General features: G+C 36.4%; 4 protein-coding genes across 6 annotated transcripts; 2 read left to right on the top strand and 2 right to left on the bottom strand.

Annotated features, from left to right (window-relative positions):
* Window positions 1-772: 772 nt before the first annotated feature.
* On the top strand, window positions 773-3917 carry LOC111007443 (uncharacterized). Its single transcript, XM_022279811.2, has 3 exons — window positions 773-1346; window positions 1900-2388; window positions 3068-3917. Exons 1-3 carry the CDS (start codon window positions 1074-1076, stop codon window positions 3617-3619), a joined length of 1314 nt encoding a protein of 437 aa, XP_022135503.1. The 5' UTR covers window positions 773-1073; the 3' UTR covers window positions 3620-3917.
* Window positions 3918-5406: 1489 nt separating this feature from the next.
* On the top strand, window positions 5407-8978 carry SNAP29 (synaptosomal-associated protein SNAP25-like 29). 2 transcript variants are annotated; one of them, XM_022278909.2, is made up of 6 exons: window positions 5407-5590; window positions 6161-6744; window positions 7489-7582; window positions 8182-8312; window positions 8446-8543; window positions 8627-8978. In XM_022278909.2, exons 2-6 carry the CDS (start codon window positions 6247-6249, stop codon window positions 8724-8726), a joined length of 921 nt encoding a protein of 306 aa, XP_022134601.1. In that variant the 5' UTR covers window positions 5407-5590; window positions 6161-6246; the 3' UTR covers window positions 8727-8978. The 2 variants fall into 2 exon arrangements, with proteins under 2 accessions (XP_022134601.1, XP_087981442.1); XM_088125316.1 differs by lacking the exon at window positions 5407-5590 and adding an exon at window positions 5641-5772.
* On the bottom strand, window positions 8456-10186 carry LOC111006829 (uncharacterized). Of its 2 annotated transcripts, none has more exons than XM_088125318.1 (2): window positions 9781-10186; window positions 8456-8825 (listed from the first exon to the last, which is right to left on the bottom strand). In XM_088125318.1, exon 1 carries the CDS (start codon window positions 10051-10053, stop codon window positions 9781-9783), a length of 273 nt encoding a protein of 90 aa, XP_087981444.1. In that variant the 5' UTR covers window positions 10054-10186; the 3' UTR covers window positions 8456-8825. The 2 variants fall into 2 exon arrangements, with proteins under 2 accessions (XP_087981444.1, XP_087981443.1); XM_088125317.1 differs by lacking the exon at window positions 8456-8825 and adding an exon at window positions 9419-9583 and having other exon boundaries at window positions 9781-10185.
* Window positions 10187-10725: 539 nt separating this feature from the next.
* Window positions 10726-15891, bottom strand: GUS2 (glucuronidase 2). Its single transcript, XM_022278908.2, has 10 exons — window positions 15457-15891; window positions 14562-14826; window positions 14427-14463; window positions 13754-13937; window positions 12740-12888; window positions 12424-12657; window positions 12152-12341; window positions 11934-12059; window positions 11738-11837; window positions 10726-11304 (listed from the first exon to the last, which is right to left on the bottom strand). Exons 2-10 carry the CDS (start codon window positions 14769-14771, stop codon window positions 10912-10914), a joined length of 1623 nt encoding a protein of 540 aa, XP_022134600.1. The 5' UTR covers window positions 14772-14826; window positions 15457-15891; the 3' UTR covers window positions 10726-10911.
* Window positions 15892-16365: the final 474 nt, after the last annotated feature.

The following is a 16365-nucleotide window of genomic DNA, read 5'->3' as shown; positions in this document are numbered from 1 at the left end:
AAAAACATCTTACATTTATTTAAGAGCCCTATCCTTTTCTTTATTTATTTTGCAAAATTGCCTTATCCTCTCATAAGTGCTTTGCTTACTTTGTATTCACTTGCAATAAAGACTAAAGAGATCCAAAAACAGATTTTTAATTGATGGTTTAACAACCCATATTTACCCTTCTTCAATTGCATTTCATTTTAATAAATTGTATTAAAAACCTTCAATTTTTTAATTTATCTTTATGTCTTAAAAAATTATATATATTTTTTCTTCTACCAATTTTACCCACATGCCACCGTTGATATATCGACATATTGTAGAGCCAACATGACTATATGAGCATAGTTTAGTGTTAAGACATTTTGTTTTATTCTTAAAGATTGAAAATTCAATCTTCTAACCTCACATTTGTTGTGCTTAAAAAAACGATGTATCTTAGTTTTATGTTTATATGTCGACATTTTCATATATTTATAAATTCGACGTTGAAATAAGAGAGTGAATCGATAATTCTATAGTATTGCAGAAGAATCGATAAAATATAAAAAATATCAACTAAACATCACTACGAACATAATATTAATATTTATTTATTAATTTAAACATTTGTTGTGATTTTTTCCAATAAAATTAATTTCTACTTACATCCGCATTTAAAACTTTGGCATTAACCAAAACACTATATTGATGAGTTGGAATCCCCGCACTGAACTAAAAACGAAAAAAGAATAAAATTTTCTCTCTTTCCCAAGCGTTCTTTTCAAAACGCCATTAATTTTCCATCAATTTTGGAACTCGCGATTCCGACTCGGCTCAAACTCGGCAATTGGAGACCGAGCGAGCACCGTTGGAGCCCAGGTCCAGTTATGGAGATTGGAGGGAGGCCCAAGAATTTGGCGATGGCGAGCTGAGCCCTGTCTCCTTATCCGCTCCACGATCGCGATGCAAAATCTCCCCGGCAGCAGGCGCGGCGCCAGAGGCGACGTCTTCCATCTCCACCGCGTTTGAGAGTTTCAGAAGCCTCCGAATTGTAATCCAATTCCCTCACGATAAACTGAATTTCCATTTCTTCAATTCGCCCAATGTTTCATCCGCAGCAGCCGCCTCCTCCTTCTTCTTCCTATTTCCCTCCTCAACCCCACATTGTAAATGCTATCCCTTCTGCTTTCCCTCCTTTTCCTCAGCCCGTTTTGCCCCCTGAGCCGGCCCTGCATCCACCCGGCACCGACCCTTATTCCAATTCCGCCTTGTTACCCTCCACCTATGTTGGATTGGAAGGCCAACCCCAATATTATGCTGCCCCAGTCGCTGCTTCTCATAATTGGGTCGTCCCACAGCCCGAACCCCTTGGATATGTGAGTGCTTTTTCTTCTTCTCTGGCTTCCCGAAGTTTCAAATTCTATTGATCATGTTAATTTTCTTGAGTTTGGTGGACTGTCTTGTGTCTTCTATTGAGTTTGGATTATTCCAGGGTTTGTGGAGGCTGAACTTCGTTTAATTTTGATATTCGTGTTGCGCGCAGTTGCGTTGCCATAGACCTGTTTCTTCGTTGTTTTAGTTAAATCAAGGGCGTGTTTTAGAGTGCTTCGATGTACGTAATTTTGGTAAAAAGTGCGTAATAATAATTAATAATTATTTTGATGTTTCGTTCTACATTCTTGGACTAGTTTTGAATGTGAAAAGTTTGAGTGAAAAATGCTTTCGTTTATGATAAAAGTAAAATTTTGACTGGCTGAAGTGATGTGCACCTTATTTATGTGTGTGATCTGAATTTGATTGCTTGAATGGAAATAACTCTTTACTGATTTTGAGGAAGTGGGAGCTCTATATCTAAATGTCTTGATCCGCATGCATCAAAACTTCCCAGAAGTTCATGTTAGCACTCTTTTTTATCTTATTTTTTTTCAGGCATTCAGTTCTTTGCATGAGAATCAAGTACCTTCCACAAGTTCTAATGCTTTGCTGAGTGGTCATTGGGCAACTCAATCCTTGGAACACAAAGCAACTAGGATGAAACATGTGAAAACCAAGTTCACACAACCCGTGCGATGTGAAGTTTGCAAGATTGACTGTAACAGCAAAGACGTTTTTGATAAACATGTAATCGGGAAGAAACACAAGAAGAATTTGGAAGTGCAAAACAGTGCCTTGACAGTAAGTACTTCCTCTGATAGTAACATAAATATGCTTAACCAAATGGGCAAGGTTAGTGGACAAGTGGTACAGGGGACTCCGGATGTGCCTGCTGCTAGTAAAGATCTGGAGACAAAGAAGCGCAAGCTTGTAGATTGCAGTACAAAATCAGATTCTTCGAGGGTTTGTGCTGTATGCAACGTTGTTTGCAATAGTCAAGAGGTTTTTGATAAACATCTGAGTGGGAAAAAGCATGCAGCTCAGGTGAGTTACATTGGTATATTCTGCTAGTTTAAACTGTGTAACTCTGGTCATCCGTTGCTTTCTTTTAATGGTTTTCCTTTCAGTACCTATTTACTTATTTTTATTTGTTCCCTTCAGTATAAATATGAACGCATTATGTTATGGTTTAAAAAAACAATGAAATAAGAAGCATATCCATTCCATTCCAATGGGGTTATTGGAATGTGTGATTTGATTCTTTTCTTTTGTATAAAAAAAAACTGATTTATATGTTAAATGGAAGTTGGTACAAGGTGATTGGGGCATGTAATCCTTAATTTTGTTTCTGGGAAATTCACCTCCTTGGCATATGTATATCTGTTGCATCCTATACATGATTGTAATAGAAAAGCATCTTAAATTAGGGGTTTAAGTTGTGAACCATGTTTGCACCAATCCTGAGAAACATAGTTACTCTGTGGAGTGAGTATTTTGATCAGCTCTTAATGATGTTGATGAGGAGTGCTTCTTTCCAAGTTATTGCTATTCTTATAGTTCTGTCTAGTAATTACCATGAGCTTTGGTCAGATTGGCTAAAAAGTTAGCATTTACACCTCACAGGATATTGATTCATTTAATACAGCTATGAAAAAAAAAAGTTTGAAACTGTTTCTCTCTGGTTGTATATCTCTTTGTTAAAACTTCAACATTCCTGCTCTAGGCTGGCTTGATATCCCAAAATCCCTTTGTTGCTGCAATGCGGTCTGCATATGATGGCAGTTTGAAGAAAAAACCGAAAAAGAGCAAGGTTGTACAGTCTGCGTGGTGTGAGGTTTGCAAGATCAGCTGTAACAGCAACGAAATCTATGTCAAGCACTTATCAGGAAAGAAACATCTGAAGAATGCAGAGAAAGTCGAAAAGGGAAAGAGCGATGCAGCTGCTTCACATGCTCCACCATCGGCAACCGATCCAATCATTGGACCAGTGGAAAACCCAGCTGCCAACAACCCAAGTAACGACGATACACAGAAAACACAGAAGAGTTCAGCCCAAACACCTGGAGATTTGGAGACAAAGAAACGCAAGATTGTTGAAAGTGGCACGGCTGCAGATTCAGTTAAAACCTGCACCATCTGCAATGTGGTGTGCAATAGCGAGACAGTCTTCAACTCTCATCTAGCTGGCCAGAGGCACGCTGCCATGGTGAAGAAACAAGCAGTGTCTGGAATGTCAATGGTAGGTCCTCCATTAGTAACTGCACTTCCAAATTAGTTTTTTCGGGAAAACCCACACCATATCGCGACCAAATCACCGTGTATTTGTATTTTTTTGATGTTCCCTTATGTTCGTCTTGTGTTGCATTTTCTCCTTCTTCAAGTTGTCGAGCTTAACATTGTCGGGGCTGAGGGGCATCATAGGCTTCTAGTTTAAAGACTGGTGATTTTGCTGTTGTAAATCACATTATATAGATTACGGTACTGGTGTTATTTCCAAGTTTATAATTCCTAAAGAAAACTTGTTTTGTGAAGGTTGATTGTAAGAAAATGAACAAGGTAAAGATCTTCCAGTCTCTCTTATTTGTAAACATTTCAATGTTATCTTTTTTATGTGTTTTTATTAAGAAACATATCATTAAATTCAAAAGATAAATACAAAAAGGAGAGGAACTAATCAACAAAACTCTCCAATTAAGTTGGATATCAAAACCAAAACACAAATACATTTATGTTTTAAAATAGTTGTTTGTCAGAGAGTAAAAACAAAGTTAGTAATGGACTAAAAAGAACATTTTTTAATGCTCCTTCAACAAAAAAAAAAAAAAAAAGAAAAAAAGAAAAAATTAATACTGTTTGGTCTAATATTTTTAGTTTTAGTTTATTTTGGTTAATTTATCTTTTAACTTTTATTCATTTTAATTCCTCTACTTTCTTTCGTTCATAATTTTAGTATAACACTTCACTCAATTGTGTGTAAAATTTATATCAAATTTTACAAATAAAGACCAAAATGATCACTTTTTAAGAGTACATAGACAAAACATGCATTTTAAAAGTATAGGAATTAAAATGGATAAAATTTGAAAGCAAACCAAAGACTCGAACAGTATTAAAACCAAAAAAATATTTTACCATCAGAAAATTGTATATTCAAAACTGTCATCCTCCTTTGTATATTCCAAAATCCCAAGGCAGCCCAACTTGCCGAAAGGCTATAAATGTCAACAATTGTAGAATTAACGGATTTTGTCTTTAATTTTTAATTTTTTTCACGTTGGCTTAATTTTATTTATTTATTTATTTTTCTTGTTTGACTTTCATCTTCCTGCTCTATGATTGGTGGATCAGGAAGTTCAATGGATAGTTGAGTTGTTTGAACAAATCAATTTTAGTAATTTAATGGAAGAAAGACAGCAAAAGCAAGATTAAGATTTTAAGATCTGTTAAACACTGTATCATACATAATCATTAATAGTTTCTATTTGGTTCGACTTTTTTTTACAAATTTTCAGTTTTGTTTTTTATAATTTCAATGTTTTGTGTTTGGTTTCTGAATTCAGCATAAAAATTCATTTGAATTTTATCGTGAGATAATTGTGACTATTTTATTTGATATCAAGAAGAAGAAAAAAACTGATAATTAAAATTAATCATGAATGGTTCAACGATGGCTGGAATCAAGAAAAAGGTATTTTCTATTCGAATCAAGAGTTTTAAATTTCGTAGACCTTCTAACATACACTTTGTGCAGATACTCGTTTAAAATGAGCGGAAAGTTGATATAACAATTAACGTTGAAGTTTGTCTGGATTAAGTCCATAAAATGTAAAAGAAACTATCATGTTCAAGGTCCACCAATTCTTCCACGTCATTCAAGTCATTTCAAATTCTACCATGCCAACGTTTCATAAAAAATATTAGTCTATGATAGAGTTGTTTTTGAAACACCCACAAAGTTCAGGAGTGTTCTTTTTAATTTAGTCATCATTTTATAATTTTATAATTTTGTTGGTTTGGGTATGATTTGTTTATTAATTCAAAGGCTTCCTCAACTTTCACGCCAGTTTCCATTGCCAAAGACTTCTTAAAACCCAAGTTGTTCCATTCCAATCGCGGCTGATTCTTTCGGCCCAGGTCTTCCTTTGACTCTTTCCCTCCCTCTCTTCCCTTCTTTTCCTTCAAAAACCAGCACAACCCTTCCCAGTTTTTTTATACTCTTAATCGTCCGAGTTCTCCAAATTTGAAGGTATTTTTAACCACTTTCTTTTCAGTTTTATTTGGAATTTCTCTTCACTTCTCAATGCTTATGGGTTTCTCTGGATTTTTTCTTTCAATGGGTGAAGTCCAACTTGCTTTCTTTCCCAAACACCATCGTTTCCCTGATCAAGAAGCTGTTCCTTCGATGAAATTCTTTTCTTTTGAACTCTTGTAATCTATGTTCTTATTTTTTATGTGATTTCTCAACTGGTTTACAGAGAAGATTGAGAAAGTGAAAAGAAAAGGGATAGTTGGATTCTTATTGTTGATTTTTCTGTTGTTTTTGTTTTTGCACTGTTTGATTCATTGCCATGATCTTTGTGGGAATATGGTATCCTCTTTAAGATGAATTTATCTGATCACTTTCTTCTCGTTGTTTTTTCACATTTAATGGCTCTAAACTCTGTTCTTCATGGTGCTTGTATTTTCATCTTCTTGTGTTGATTGGGGCAATTCACTATTTTTTCTCCTTTGGTCCTGCTAGTTTGCCCATTTTGTTGTTGATTTCAACTCTCATGTCCCTCATCATGATCTTATATGTTTCTTGTTTTACTTTCAGGGTGGAACTGTGATCATTCTAAGCATTAGAATCATAGTCTCTGACACAAAACCATCAGCTAGTTTTCTGCATTTGCCTTCTCAGAAATGTCACATTTTAGGAAATCCCCCATAAATGTTGCTAGGCATGGCTCAGCCCAGCCTGCTTATTCTGCTCGTTCCAGTTCAAACCCAATTGATTCCAATGATGATTTAGACAAGAGGCAAAAGCATAAGTCCACAAGAAGCACCTCTGCTCACCATGCAACTGTAGCACCAAACCCCAGCTCCAATCTTTTCGAGGATCATCTTGCGAAAGAGACCGACTCTTCATCATCCACAAGTTCATATTCATGGTCGTCAAGAAACCGATATAAGAACGATTTCCGTGACTCCGGTGGGCTTGAGAATCAGACAGTAGAGGAGCTGGAGAACTATGCTACGTACAAGGCCGAGGAGACGACGACAGCAGTTAACAACTGCCTGAAGATTGCTGAGGACATGAGAGAAGATGCAACGAAAACTTTAGTTGCCCTGCATCAACAGGGTGAGCAAATCACTCGGACTCATGTAGTTACTGCTGATATTGACAATGATCTTAGTCGGGTACGTGGAATGAACTAACCACCATATTCATGCTGAATCAACTTCTTGAATATATGCTTAATCTTCTTATGTGCTGCTTTTTTACTTGAATTGGTGAGGATCAATGGATGTTCTTGCTTTTCTTAGCCTCCCTTTTTTTTGGGTCTCATTGGCGTTAATCATATTTTCATCCTAATGAAGTTACACATTAGAATATCTTGCCTTCCATCGACCTTACTCCAAATGAGATATTTTGTTAAGAATTTGAGTAATACAGGGTTGAAGTTACAAAAACTTAGGTCTTTTGTAACTTGCGTTTGCTTTTATGTTGGTTTCATAATTTGTAAAAAGTTTGTAGTTGTTGTTTGAGGTTTGTGGATGGAGAGAAATAATAGGATTCTTTTAGGAGTTAAAAGAGATTTTGGGAGGACGTGTGAGCTCTTGCTTGGTCTCATGTTTCCTTTAGTCTTCAGTGTCGAAAGACTTCTATAATTAGTCTCTAGGTTTGATCTTACTTCATTGGAGATCTACGCTGTTTTCTTATATGCCATTTCGTATTCTTTCATTTTTCACAATAAAAGTTCGGCTTTTCATTAAAGTATATATAGCTTTCTGAAGTTATATTATGCTAATTGTAGTTGAAACTTGTTATTCTGAAACTGTTATGTGGCACTACTGTCAAGCCTCTCATTTATGGATGATTCTTGTTAAGATCCTGAAATGATTTGGGTATTTATCATCATTATTTGATAATGCTGATTTCAGGGTGAGAAATTTCTAGGAAGTTTAGGAGGGTTATTCTCCAAGACTTGGAAGCCAAAGAAAGGTCGTCAGATAACAGGCCCTGTTGTCCTAGCAGGTAACATCTTCAAACCTTAAAACCAAAAGAAGGAAATAAAAGTGACCATCAGCTTTGGTTATCCAAACAAATTTATACAATCCTAATCAATAAAAAAAAAAGGTACCAACATGAACATAGTTCAACAGTTAAGATATTTTGCTTCTTCCCTAACACTTGGAAGTTCAATCCTTCATCTCCAAATTTATTGTACTAAGGAAAAAAAAAGAACCAAAACGGTTTGTAAATCTTAACGTAGTAAAACTGGTTAAAGCATATATCTTCGACAAAAAATCAAAATCTCCACCCCTACACGTTGTTGAACTTATTAAAAGAAAAAACAAACAAGAAAGGTTTCAACTTTCCCACCAGATGGATGAAGCTGATGGTCAATGAGATATACTTTTAATTTAAATACTATTTTAGTCTACTTTTAGTTTTCATTTATTTTAGATCTTATACTTTCAAAATGTTTATTTTAGTCTTCCAACTCAAATTCATTTTAATCCATATATTTTCAAAATATCCGGATATTTTGATCTATGTAATGTACCTTTAAAAAGTGACAATTTCGATCCCTCTTCTTTTGTTTATAATTTATTTATTCATTTAAATGATAGAGGATCAGGCTGTAATAAGCAAGGGCAACCATTTGGAGCAGAGGGAGAAGTTGGGGTTAAGTAGGGCACCCAAGCCACGGCCCTCACGTGCCCCACACCCTGAGCCAACCAATTCACTTCAGAAAGTTGAGGTTTGTAATTTCTTAGTTTCTTTATACTCCATCACATGTAGAAAAAGTGCAAGCAAGTTTCATATGATTTCTGGAGAAGTGCTTTTGGATGGTGTCGTGGTTATATAGTTAAAAGAGTGATTTGGTAAAGCAGGTAGAAAAGGTGAAACAAGAGGATGCTCTTTCAGATTTAAGCAATATATTGGGAGAGCTTAAAAATATGGCTGTTGACATGGGATCTGAATTAGACAGGTGAGTTGTTTACTATAAATGCCAAAATTTTCTTCCATCTTCCTTAAACTTGGCTGAGACCTATCTATCTTCTCCTATTCCAGGCAGAATAAAGCTCTGGATAACCTGTTCGATGATGCTGATGAGATCACCATCCGTGTCGATAATGCTAATCGGCGTGCTCGTCACTTGCTTAGAAAGTAGATGGCAAGGTCTTCTCGTCTCGTCTTGTCTGCCATCAACAATTTGATGGTTGATGCTAGGCTGCTTGCCACCTTCCTCCGAGTCTCTTCCTCTCTATCTCTGTTTCATACAACAAGAAAGATAAAATATTACAGAAAACAGTTGTGAAGATGGTCTTTTTGACAATCTTCTTCTATATGGTTTGGTTATTGTAGCTTTGTAATCGCACTCTTGTTGATAATGCTATATGCAGATAAGCATTTGTTTTCCTCACGGATTGAAATATCGAATTTTGAGACAGTAATATGTATCGTATTCATTTATAGACAAAAGCCAAAAGGAAACTAAAATTTCTACCCCTAAAGTGGGATGTTGCTGCCAAGAAACTAAGGCAACTTAGAAAAACAAAGAAGAAAAAAAGGAAAAACGAACTATTGCCTTTGAAGTTTTAAAGGTATCCTTTTTATAATTAGAAGTGTAACTAGCGAGTTGATTTTGACTCGATTATTTTGCCAAAGTGAATACCCAGAAACTGTATTTTAAAAACAAACGGTTTGAATCGATTGCTTGGTGAAAAAGTTGTAGATCTCGATCACCAAAAATTGACGAAATCTATCTAACCAATCAAAATTGATAAAATATACCAAATTGAATCAACCCGACAAGTTTTTAAGACCAGAATTTGTTGTTCATGACAGAAAGAAAATGAAAGATTGATCCATAATGTCATGGCTATCGCCGGCCATGGAATATTCAATTATTTTCAATATATTACATTCATCATTCAGAATTGGTCCAACAACTTCACGCGCAGTTGAAATCGAACCAATAAAAAGAGCCAATCATGTTCATCATCACCAAATATTTCAAATCCCATCCTGCAATCAAAGGTGTGATTTCTAAAATATACAAGCCAAAGCACAGGAAGAACTCCCACAACAAATCTTTTATTGAAAAAAAAAATATAAATTAGGAGAGAGATGTCAAAAGAAAAACCAGTGAATCGAAAACGAACCCTAACTAATGAAATCTGTAATAAATCGCGGGAAAAAGAAGAGCAAAGGAGCTTCCGTACTCAGTTTGCGGGATGAGGGTCCATGATGCTCTTGACCTTGGGCGCGAAGAAGGAGTAGACGGTGGACTGTCTTCGGGCAACTTCGAGCTGGGCCCTGCCGTCGGCGTAGGCTGAGGAGATGGACGAAGGATCGGAGAGGTTCCTGTTATGGCGGAAGCCGTCGACGGCGCGCCGCTTGGCGTACTCTCTGACGTTGTAATCGCAGAAGTGACGGGCTGTACGGAGGAGAGAGCGAAGAAGCGAAAGAGCCTCCGTCCTCGTCGGAGTCGCCATTCTCGAAGGACTGCGTATACGGCGGCGGAATTGTTCGGTGAAAGGCTGATACCTTCTTTTAGTTGTCCATCAACAAGGTTCAGATTCTCTTCGAACAAAATTCATGAAAAGAAAGGACGAAAAAGGGGGAAAAAAAAGGTATATATATACATTTATTTTATTTATTTATTTATTTATTCATTACAATAAATAGTGAAAATTTGAACCTCATAATAAAATAAGTAGATGATATCTTTATAGTTGAAACAAATACTTGTGATGACTCATCCACAAATATCTTTATTTTTACTTCGTAAACTTACTTGTATATACTTAATGAGAGATTTAAACTTCTAACTATAGTAACGTCTTAATTGAGATGGCAACTTATGTTTGAACTAAAATCTTGCACAGAAATTTTAAGTTTGGGTTAACCAAAATAAAATTATAAATAAATAAATTTGGAAAATATGTCAACAAATTTAGAAAATATGTCTCAACTATATATGTTACACATTTGTTTGGCTTCTGAGAAAATTCAGGAAAAATTATTCGGAATTTGAAGCTTTCAGAGCTAGCAAAAGCCAAGTTTGTAACCTGAAGAGTTCAGAAGTTTACAGATTCAGTAGCCGACCACAGCAGAACGGATTTTGTAGCTTCTTCACAAACGACAGGATTGCAAAAACGATCATATACACGCCATCTGGTAACGTTTCCATTTCTTCACAATTAATCCACCACAACTTATTACACATCTTTCCAATTAATCATTACAGAAACAATAACTTACTGATGATATTGTACGATTATTCAGAATTTAAGCAGCTTCTTTAAGCTTTACAGTTACGCTGCAGAATCACGAGCAAAGACAATCTGAAATCACAAGCACGATGGGGCATCGAAGTTGGGGAATACTATGAAAGCAATGGACAACGGGATCATAAAGATCGGAGTGTTGACGTCACGGAGGACAGGATTCAAACTTGGAAGCTCCCCATCAGGAGTGAGCTCCAATGGAGATCCATTTAGAACCATGGTTTGGCTTTGGAGGTAGCCATCCTTTGGGGTCAGGTGATATTCTTCTCTTGACACTGATGCATCAGAGACTTTGTTTCCAATCCATGCTACAGTCTTCTTCATGCCTTTCATGAAGGAATTCTCTCTCCTAACCCCATTTTCTTGAACATTCAGAAACACATTTTTGCTGTTTTGAACATGAATTGTGAAGTGGGTTTGGTTGCTCAAATTGATCAGAAGTACAGTCACACCAGTCTGGATAAAAAGATAGAAATCACAGAAAGTTAGTATCTTGATTATGGGTAATTTTGTTCAAGATTAATTGGAACAACTACAAGAGGGAGAGTATATTTGATAATGTAAGGTCCATTTAACACTAGTTTTTACTAATGGAAAACTAAAATAACATCATTATCAAATGCGTTTTCAAATAACATCCAAATGTTAGGAATGTCATTGGGGTAGTCAAAAATATTATTACAGTATTAAGGAGTAGTACAGATTTGTATAGATAGAGTGAGTAGTATAGGATGAGGTAAGCAATATTATGGTGGTTTAATCTGGAGTGTGGTCATCCAAGTAACTTGAATTATTCATGTACTAAAAAAAACCATTTCAATTTTTGGGTATCTATTTACCAACCTCTTCTTTCATTTGATATAATTATAGTCAATGAAAAGAGCCTTACACTTCCCCTTGAACAATGAGCGTAAGCGCGTAAAAATGACGAAGCATCACTACCAACAGGAAGAACAGTTTTCCCCATAAGCCGATCCCACAGAAGTGCACTGTTTAGAAAATCAAACAGATCTAAAAGTTAGATACACAGTGGACTAAGAAGATGAGTAATAGAGTCAGTATAGGAAAAGTTGTAAAAGCATTACCTGTAAAAATCTGGATTTGGTACAAATGTGGATGTGTTGAGCAGACCATAGTGACCCCCAATTAATGTCTGCCTACAATACACTTTGGTATCGTACTTGGATGCCAATCCCAGTTGATCTAAGTACCTACGCAACATACGAATGATCCCGTGACGGTTTATTCGTTTCAAAACAAGCATTACAAGGTATAACTACATGTTTTTGGGAATGAAGATTACCAAAAGCTGTTAATGAATGTGTTGGATACATGGCGACCACCGCTGTTATAGGCCCCACCAGACTCTCCGACCCACGCAGATGCCCATGGACCATGAACTTGGATGGTTTGGTCTAATCTGTTAAAGATTTCTGATACCCTGCTTAAGTAATGTGGATCCAGTATGTTGTTTGTAAGATGGGGATCAATGCCTGGAACGAAAAGAAACAGCAATGAATGATTAAACAGACAACCATATCGATCTCTTTCTTTATGGATGCTGTACTATCTTACCGGCCCCAAGATTGTAGATATGATGAGTGATGACATTCACAACATTAGATCCTGAAACCTGAAGAAGTTTGGCATACCATTCTTGCTCAAAGAATCCTCCTGGTGCTACGAGTGAAGGTTTTGAGTCGGAATTCTTGTACAACTCATTGATAATGTCTCTCAGTTTGATCACATCTTTTGCATACAGTTCGACATCGACACTCGCACCAACGCCATGTCCACTCAATTCGTTACCTGTAGTTTAAAGGGTATGAAATTTGAGCCGAGGCCACCGATCAAATGATTGTAATGAATGGTAACTTTTAGAGTCTTTTACCAAACTCCCATGAATCTACCACATATCCCTTTGATATGGTGTAATTCATAAAATCCCGAGCATTTGCTGAGTCCCACTCTCCTCCCCATCTATCTCTTTGAATTTGGTGCCTTCCATGTAGTGCATTCAAGCCAAAGGTCACTATGGCCCTGAAAATATAAGATTCGACCTGTGATAAGACATATATAGGAATGTGCCAATCTAAGGTTTCCATTTTTGAACATGCATAATCCTTTAAGAAAATAAACAAATAAGAGAACTTAAGCATTAAAAAATTTAAGATGTGCAGCCTTTGTTCGAAGAGTGGAGAGAGCTTGGATCATTTGTTTCTCCATTGTGATTTTGCAGCTAAGGCTTGGAACTAACTGTGTCCGGTTTTTAAATTACTTTTTTGTGCCCCCAGATTCATTCCAAAGACTGGATGATGGAATTCCTCAATGCTTGGAACCTTAGAGGAAGTGAGAGAATTTTGTGGAGATGTGCTTCTAGAGCTTTACTTTGAAATATATTGAGGGAAATAAATCAGAGTTCTTGAGGGTGTTGAAGCCTCGTTGGTTCCCTTATAAATAGTGTGCATTTAGTTTACTACTTCCTTGCAGTGCTTAAAACACAAGAAATTCTTTTCTAACTACGGCCTATCCATGATTCTTCAAGATTGGAAAGCTGTGATTCATTAGCTTTCTGTTGGGATAGGGTGCCCTTGTCAGCTGCCCTTAGGTTGTTCTTTTGTTTCTTTGTTTCTTGTATTTATAAATTTCATTTCTTATCAAAATAATAATAATAATGATGATGATATAGATGTATCTAGTGGCCACTGGAGGAAGTTTCAGAAATAGTATGAACATGATCTATACAAACATCCAATCGTAACACTTTTCATCCCACATAACGTGCCTACATTTTTATCATTTTAATGAACTTACTTATGAAAGATGTCTCAGGATACACATGTTTACCAAACTAATCTTTCAAGGAGTTGCAAAACGAAACAAATAAGACAAGTAAATGTTTTACCCTGTGGTCTTGAATAATTGGTTTAGATCATCCCATCTACTCATGTGCAAACACCCTTTGGAAAAACCAAACAACCCTGATTGCACCTTCTGAAATGGATGGCATGGCGTCTTCAAACTTCCCACGTCGTACAACACTTGGTCTTGCAGAGAACCGCCAATTCTTATCCTCAAATGCTCAAAAGCTTCCAAGTTTCAACCCGCCACGCACCATCAATACAAGTTTTGCAGGTGAAAATATTCAGAAAAGAGGATTCTTATGACGATAGAATTAAGGTTAAATTGCAAGTTGTCCCAAAACTTTCAGCCTTAAAAATTGTGTCTAATGGTTCCTATTTCAATTTTGTGTCTAATAGGCCTTCGACCTGTTTGATAATTTAAAAATTCACACACTTATTAGTAGAAAGGTCAGAGTCATATTATATGCAAAATTCAATTTTATATTTAATAAGTATGAGGATTTTAAACAATATTGAATATGTTAGGGACTTATTAGATAAAAAATTGAAAGTTTATGAACCTAGTGCTTTTTAAGGTTCTGAACCTATTGTTCAAGAACCTATTAGACACAACTCTGAAAGTTCAGGAACTAAATTTGTAATTTAACTCATATTTTATTACATGTAGTATAGTTCTATTGATGGATAAAAGCCTAAATATTCAGGAAAGAACACCTTGTATGGCCTTGATGAGAAGAGGATGAGACAAGTTCTGAAATGAGGAAAAAAATTGAGCTTGAATCAATCATAACAAAGAAGTGAGCAAATCCCTAGTTTAAACATTAAGGATGCGAAGTATCTAATTCTCACCAAATTTGTTGCTGAAGAATACCCCCATGGACAACGATTGTAGTTACACTTATCATGAGGCCACCAATCAATGGTGGCACAAATGTAGTTATCATCAGTTTGAGCAACTACTACAGCTCCATCAACTATGACTCTACCATGTGTTGCTATCTGAGCCAAGATAGCGGGAAGAGAAGCTAACATAAGAAACAAGGAGATCCTGAAGTCCATTGGTTAGTGAAATAAGCAGCCTCAATAGCAGACTTGCACACACAGTTCACACCCCCTACAGCATAGAGAAGAAGAAAGAGATGAGAATTGACAGAAGAATACTTTCTATCTAAGATGAATGATTCAAATATGACATAATTTTCTCCATGGATGTGTTTCTTACAGAGGATATTGATGGAAGGACGAGATCTATTGTTTAGTATCTCCACTTGGTTATGTTAAATACTGTTCAAGCATTTAAATTGCCAAAAACTTACAGTAGCCTGATAAGAACTGGGTTTTACTGAAGCTGCACCGACATAGGAGACTAAAGGGTATTGAAATGAAAATTTCAATACCTTGGCTAAAAACAGGGAATATTAGCCTTCTTTTGAAATCTAGATTCAAGAAGATTATGTTGAAGTTTGTAGTTGTACTGGAATTCTTGGGTCGTATATAAATTTGTTATGTTGTTTGTTTCTTGGGGAAATCAGAAGATACAAGCTTAAGATTCAAGATAACAGAAACATCCCAACTAAAAAGTATAACTAAGAACTGAATCATTCTCGACACATCTGCAGAGCTCAATCACAGAGAAATTTCTGACTCTCATGCACAAAAAATACGTAAGGCAATCAAATTCGAGGCAACCCGGATGCAAATCAGATCAAACCCAGTGAAAAACAAGCATCAATTTCCATCTTACCATCGAAAGACGAAACCCAGCTGAAGTTTCGAAGCAACTTCCTTCAGAAACAGATGCCAGTACTTTCCAGCGAAACCCGTAGCTGTTTCCGCCCCGCTCCTGCGAGTTTCTGAATTGCAATGAATTACAGTGAGCAAGTAGAGTAAAAGCTATGGCGGACGAAATGGGTCTTTCTCATATTCGTCGTTTTGGCTAGAAATGTTCCTTCCAAACACCAACCGATGCTTAAACGAAAAAGTTTTGTGGGTTGGGTGAGAGGAACAGTTCTCTCAATCAAATTGTCGGCTCACGATTTATAAAAAATCTGCAGATACAGTAAGCGCCGGCTTGTAAAAAGTGATAGCTGTTTAATATTGGGAGCTGAAATTAGTGTTGTAAATGAAAAAAATTGGTTGCTTTGAGGGTTAATCGAGAGGGATGCTTTAACCCGGATACTTTCTTCCTCGTGCTCCCACTTTTTTCATAAAAAAAAAGAGGTGAAATATGCTGTGTTCCACCAGAAAAAACTGGAGAAAAAACATGTGATTGCCATCACCAGTCCAGTGATTCAACGGCCATTGACTATATGCGTTCATTTTGTTCAAAATTTTGATATTGGTTGAAAAAGTAAAGATTCACACTCAGTGCAGGGAGAGGATAGCTCAACCTAATTGACCCAGCATTATTTAGTTGGGATTTGAGTGGGGCGAAGTCTTATGTTGAGTTTTTTTGTCGCGCAAGTTCTGTTCAACGGGTCAGAAGTCGGGTCCCAAGTGATGGCCTTTTCGGGAAATCTGGATTCCGCCTCCCATGGACTGGTGCAAGATTAATACTGATGCTGCCATTAATCACTCTAATTTGACTGCAGATTTGGGGATGGTTATTAGAAATACTGCAACAAAGAGGGTAGAGCGTATGATTGATGTTGAT

The sequence above is a fragment of the Momordica charantia genome (assembly GCF_013281855.1).
Source record: "Momordica charantia cultivar OHB3-1 chromosome 6 unlocalized genomic scaffold, Mcharantia_2.0 BLBB01000006.1, whole genome shotgun sequence".
Taxonomy (NCBI): Eukaryota; Viridiplantae; Streptophyta; class Magnoliopsida; order Cucurbitales; family Cucurbitaceae; genus Momordica; species Momordica charantia.
Note: the sequence above shows the minus strand (reverse complement) of the source record. Positions and strands in the feature narration are given on the sequence as shown.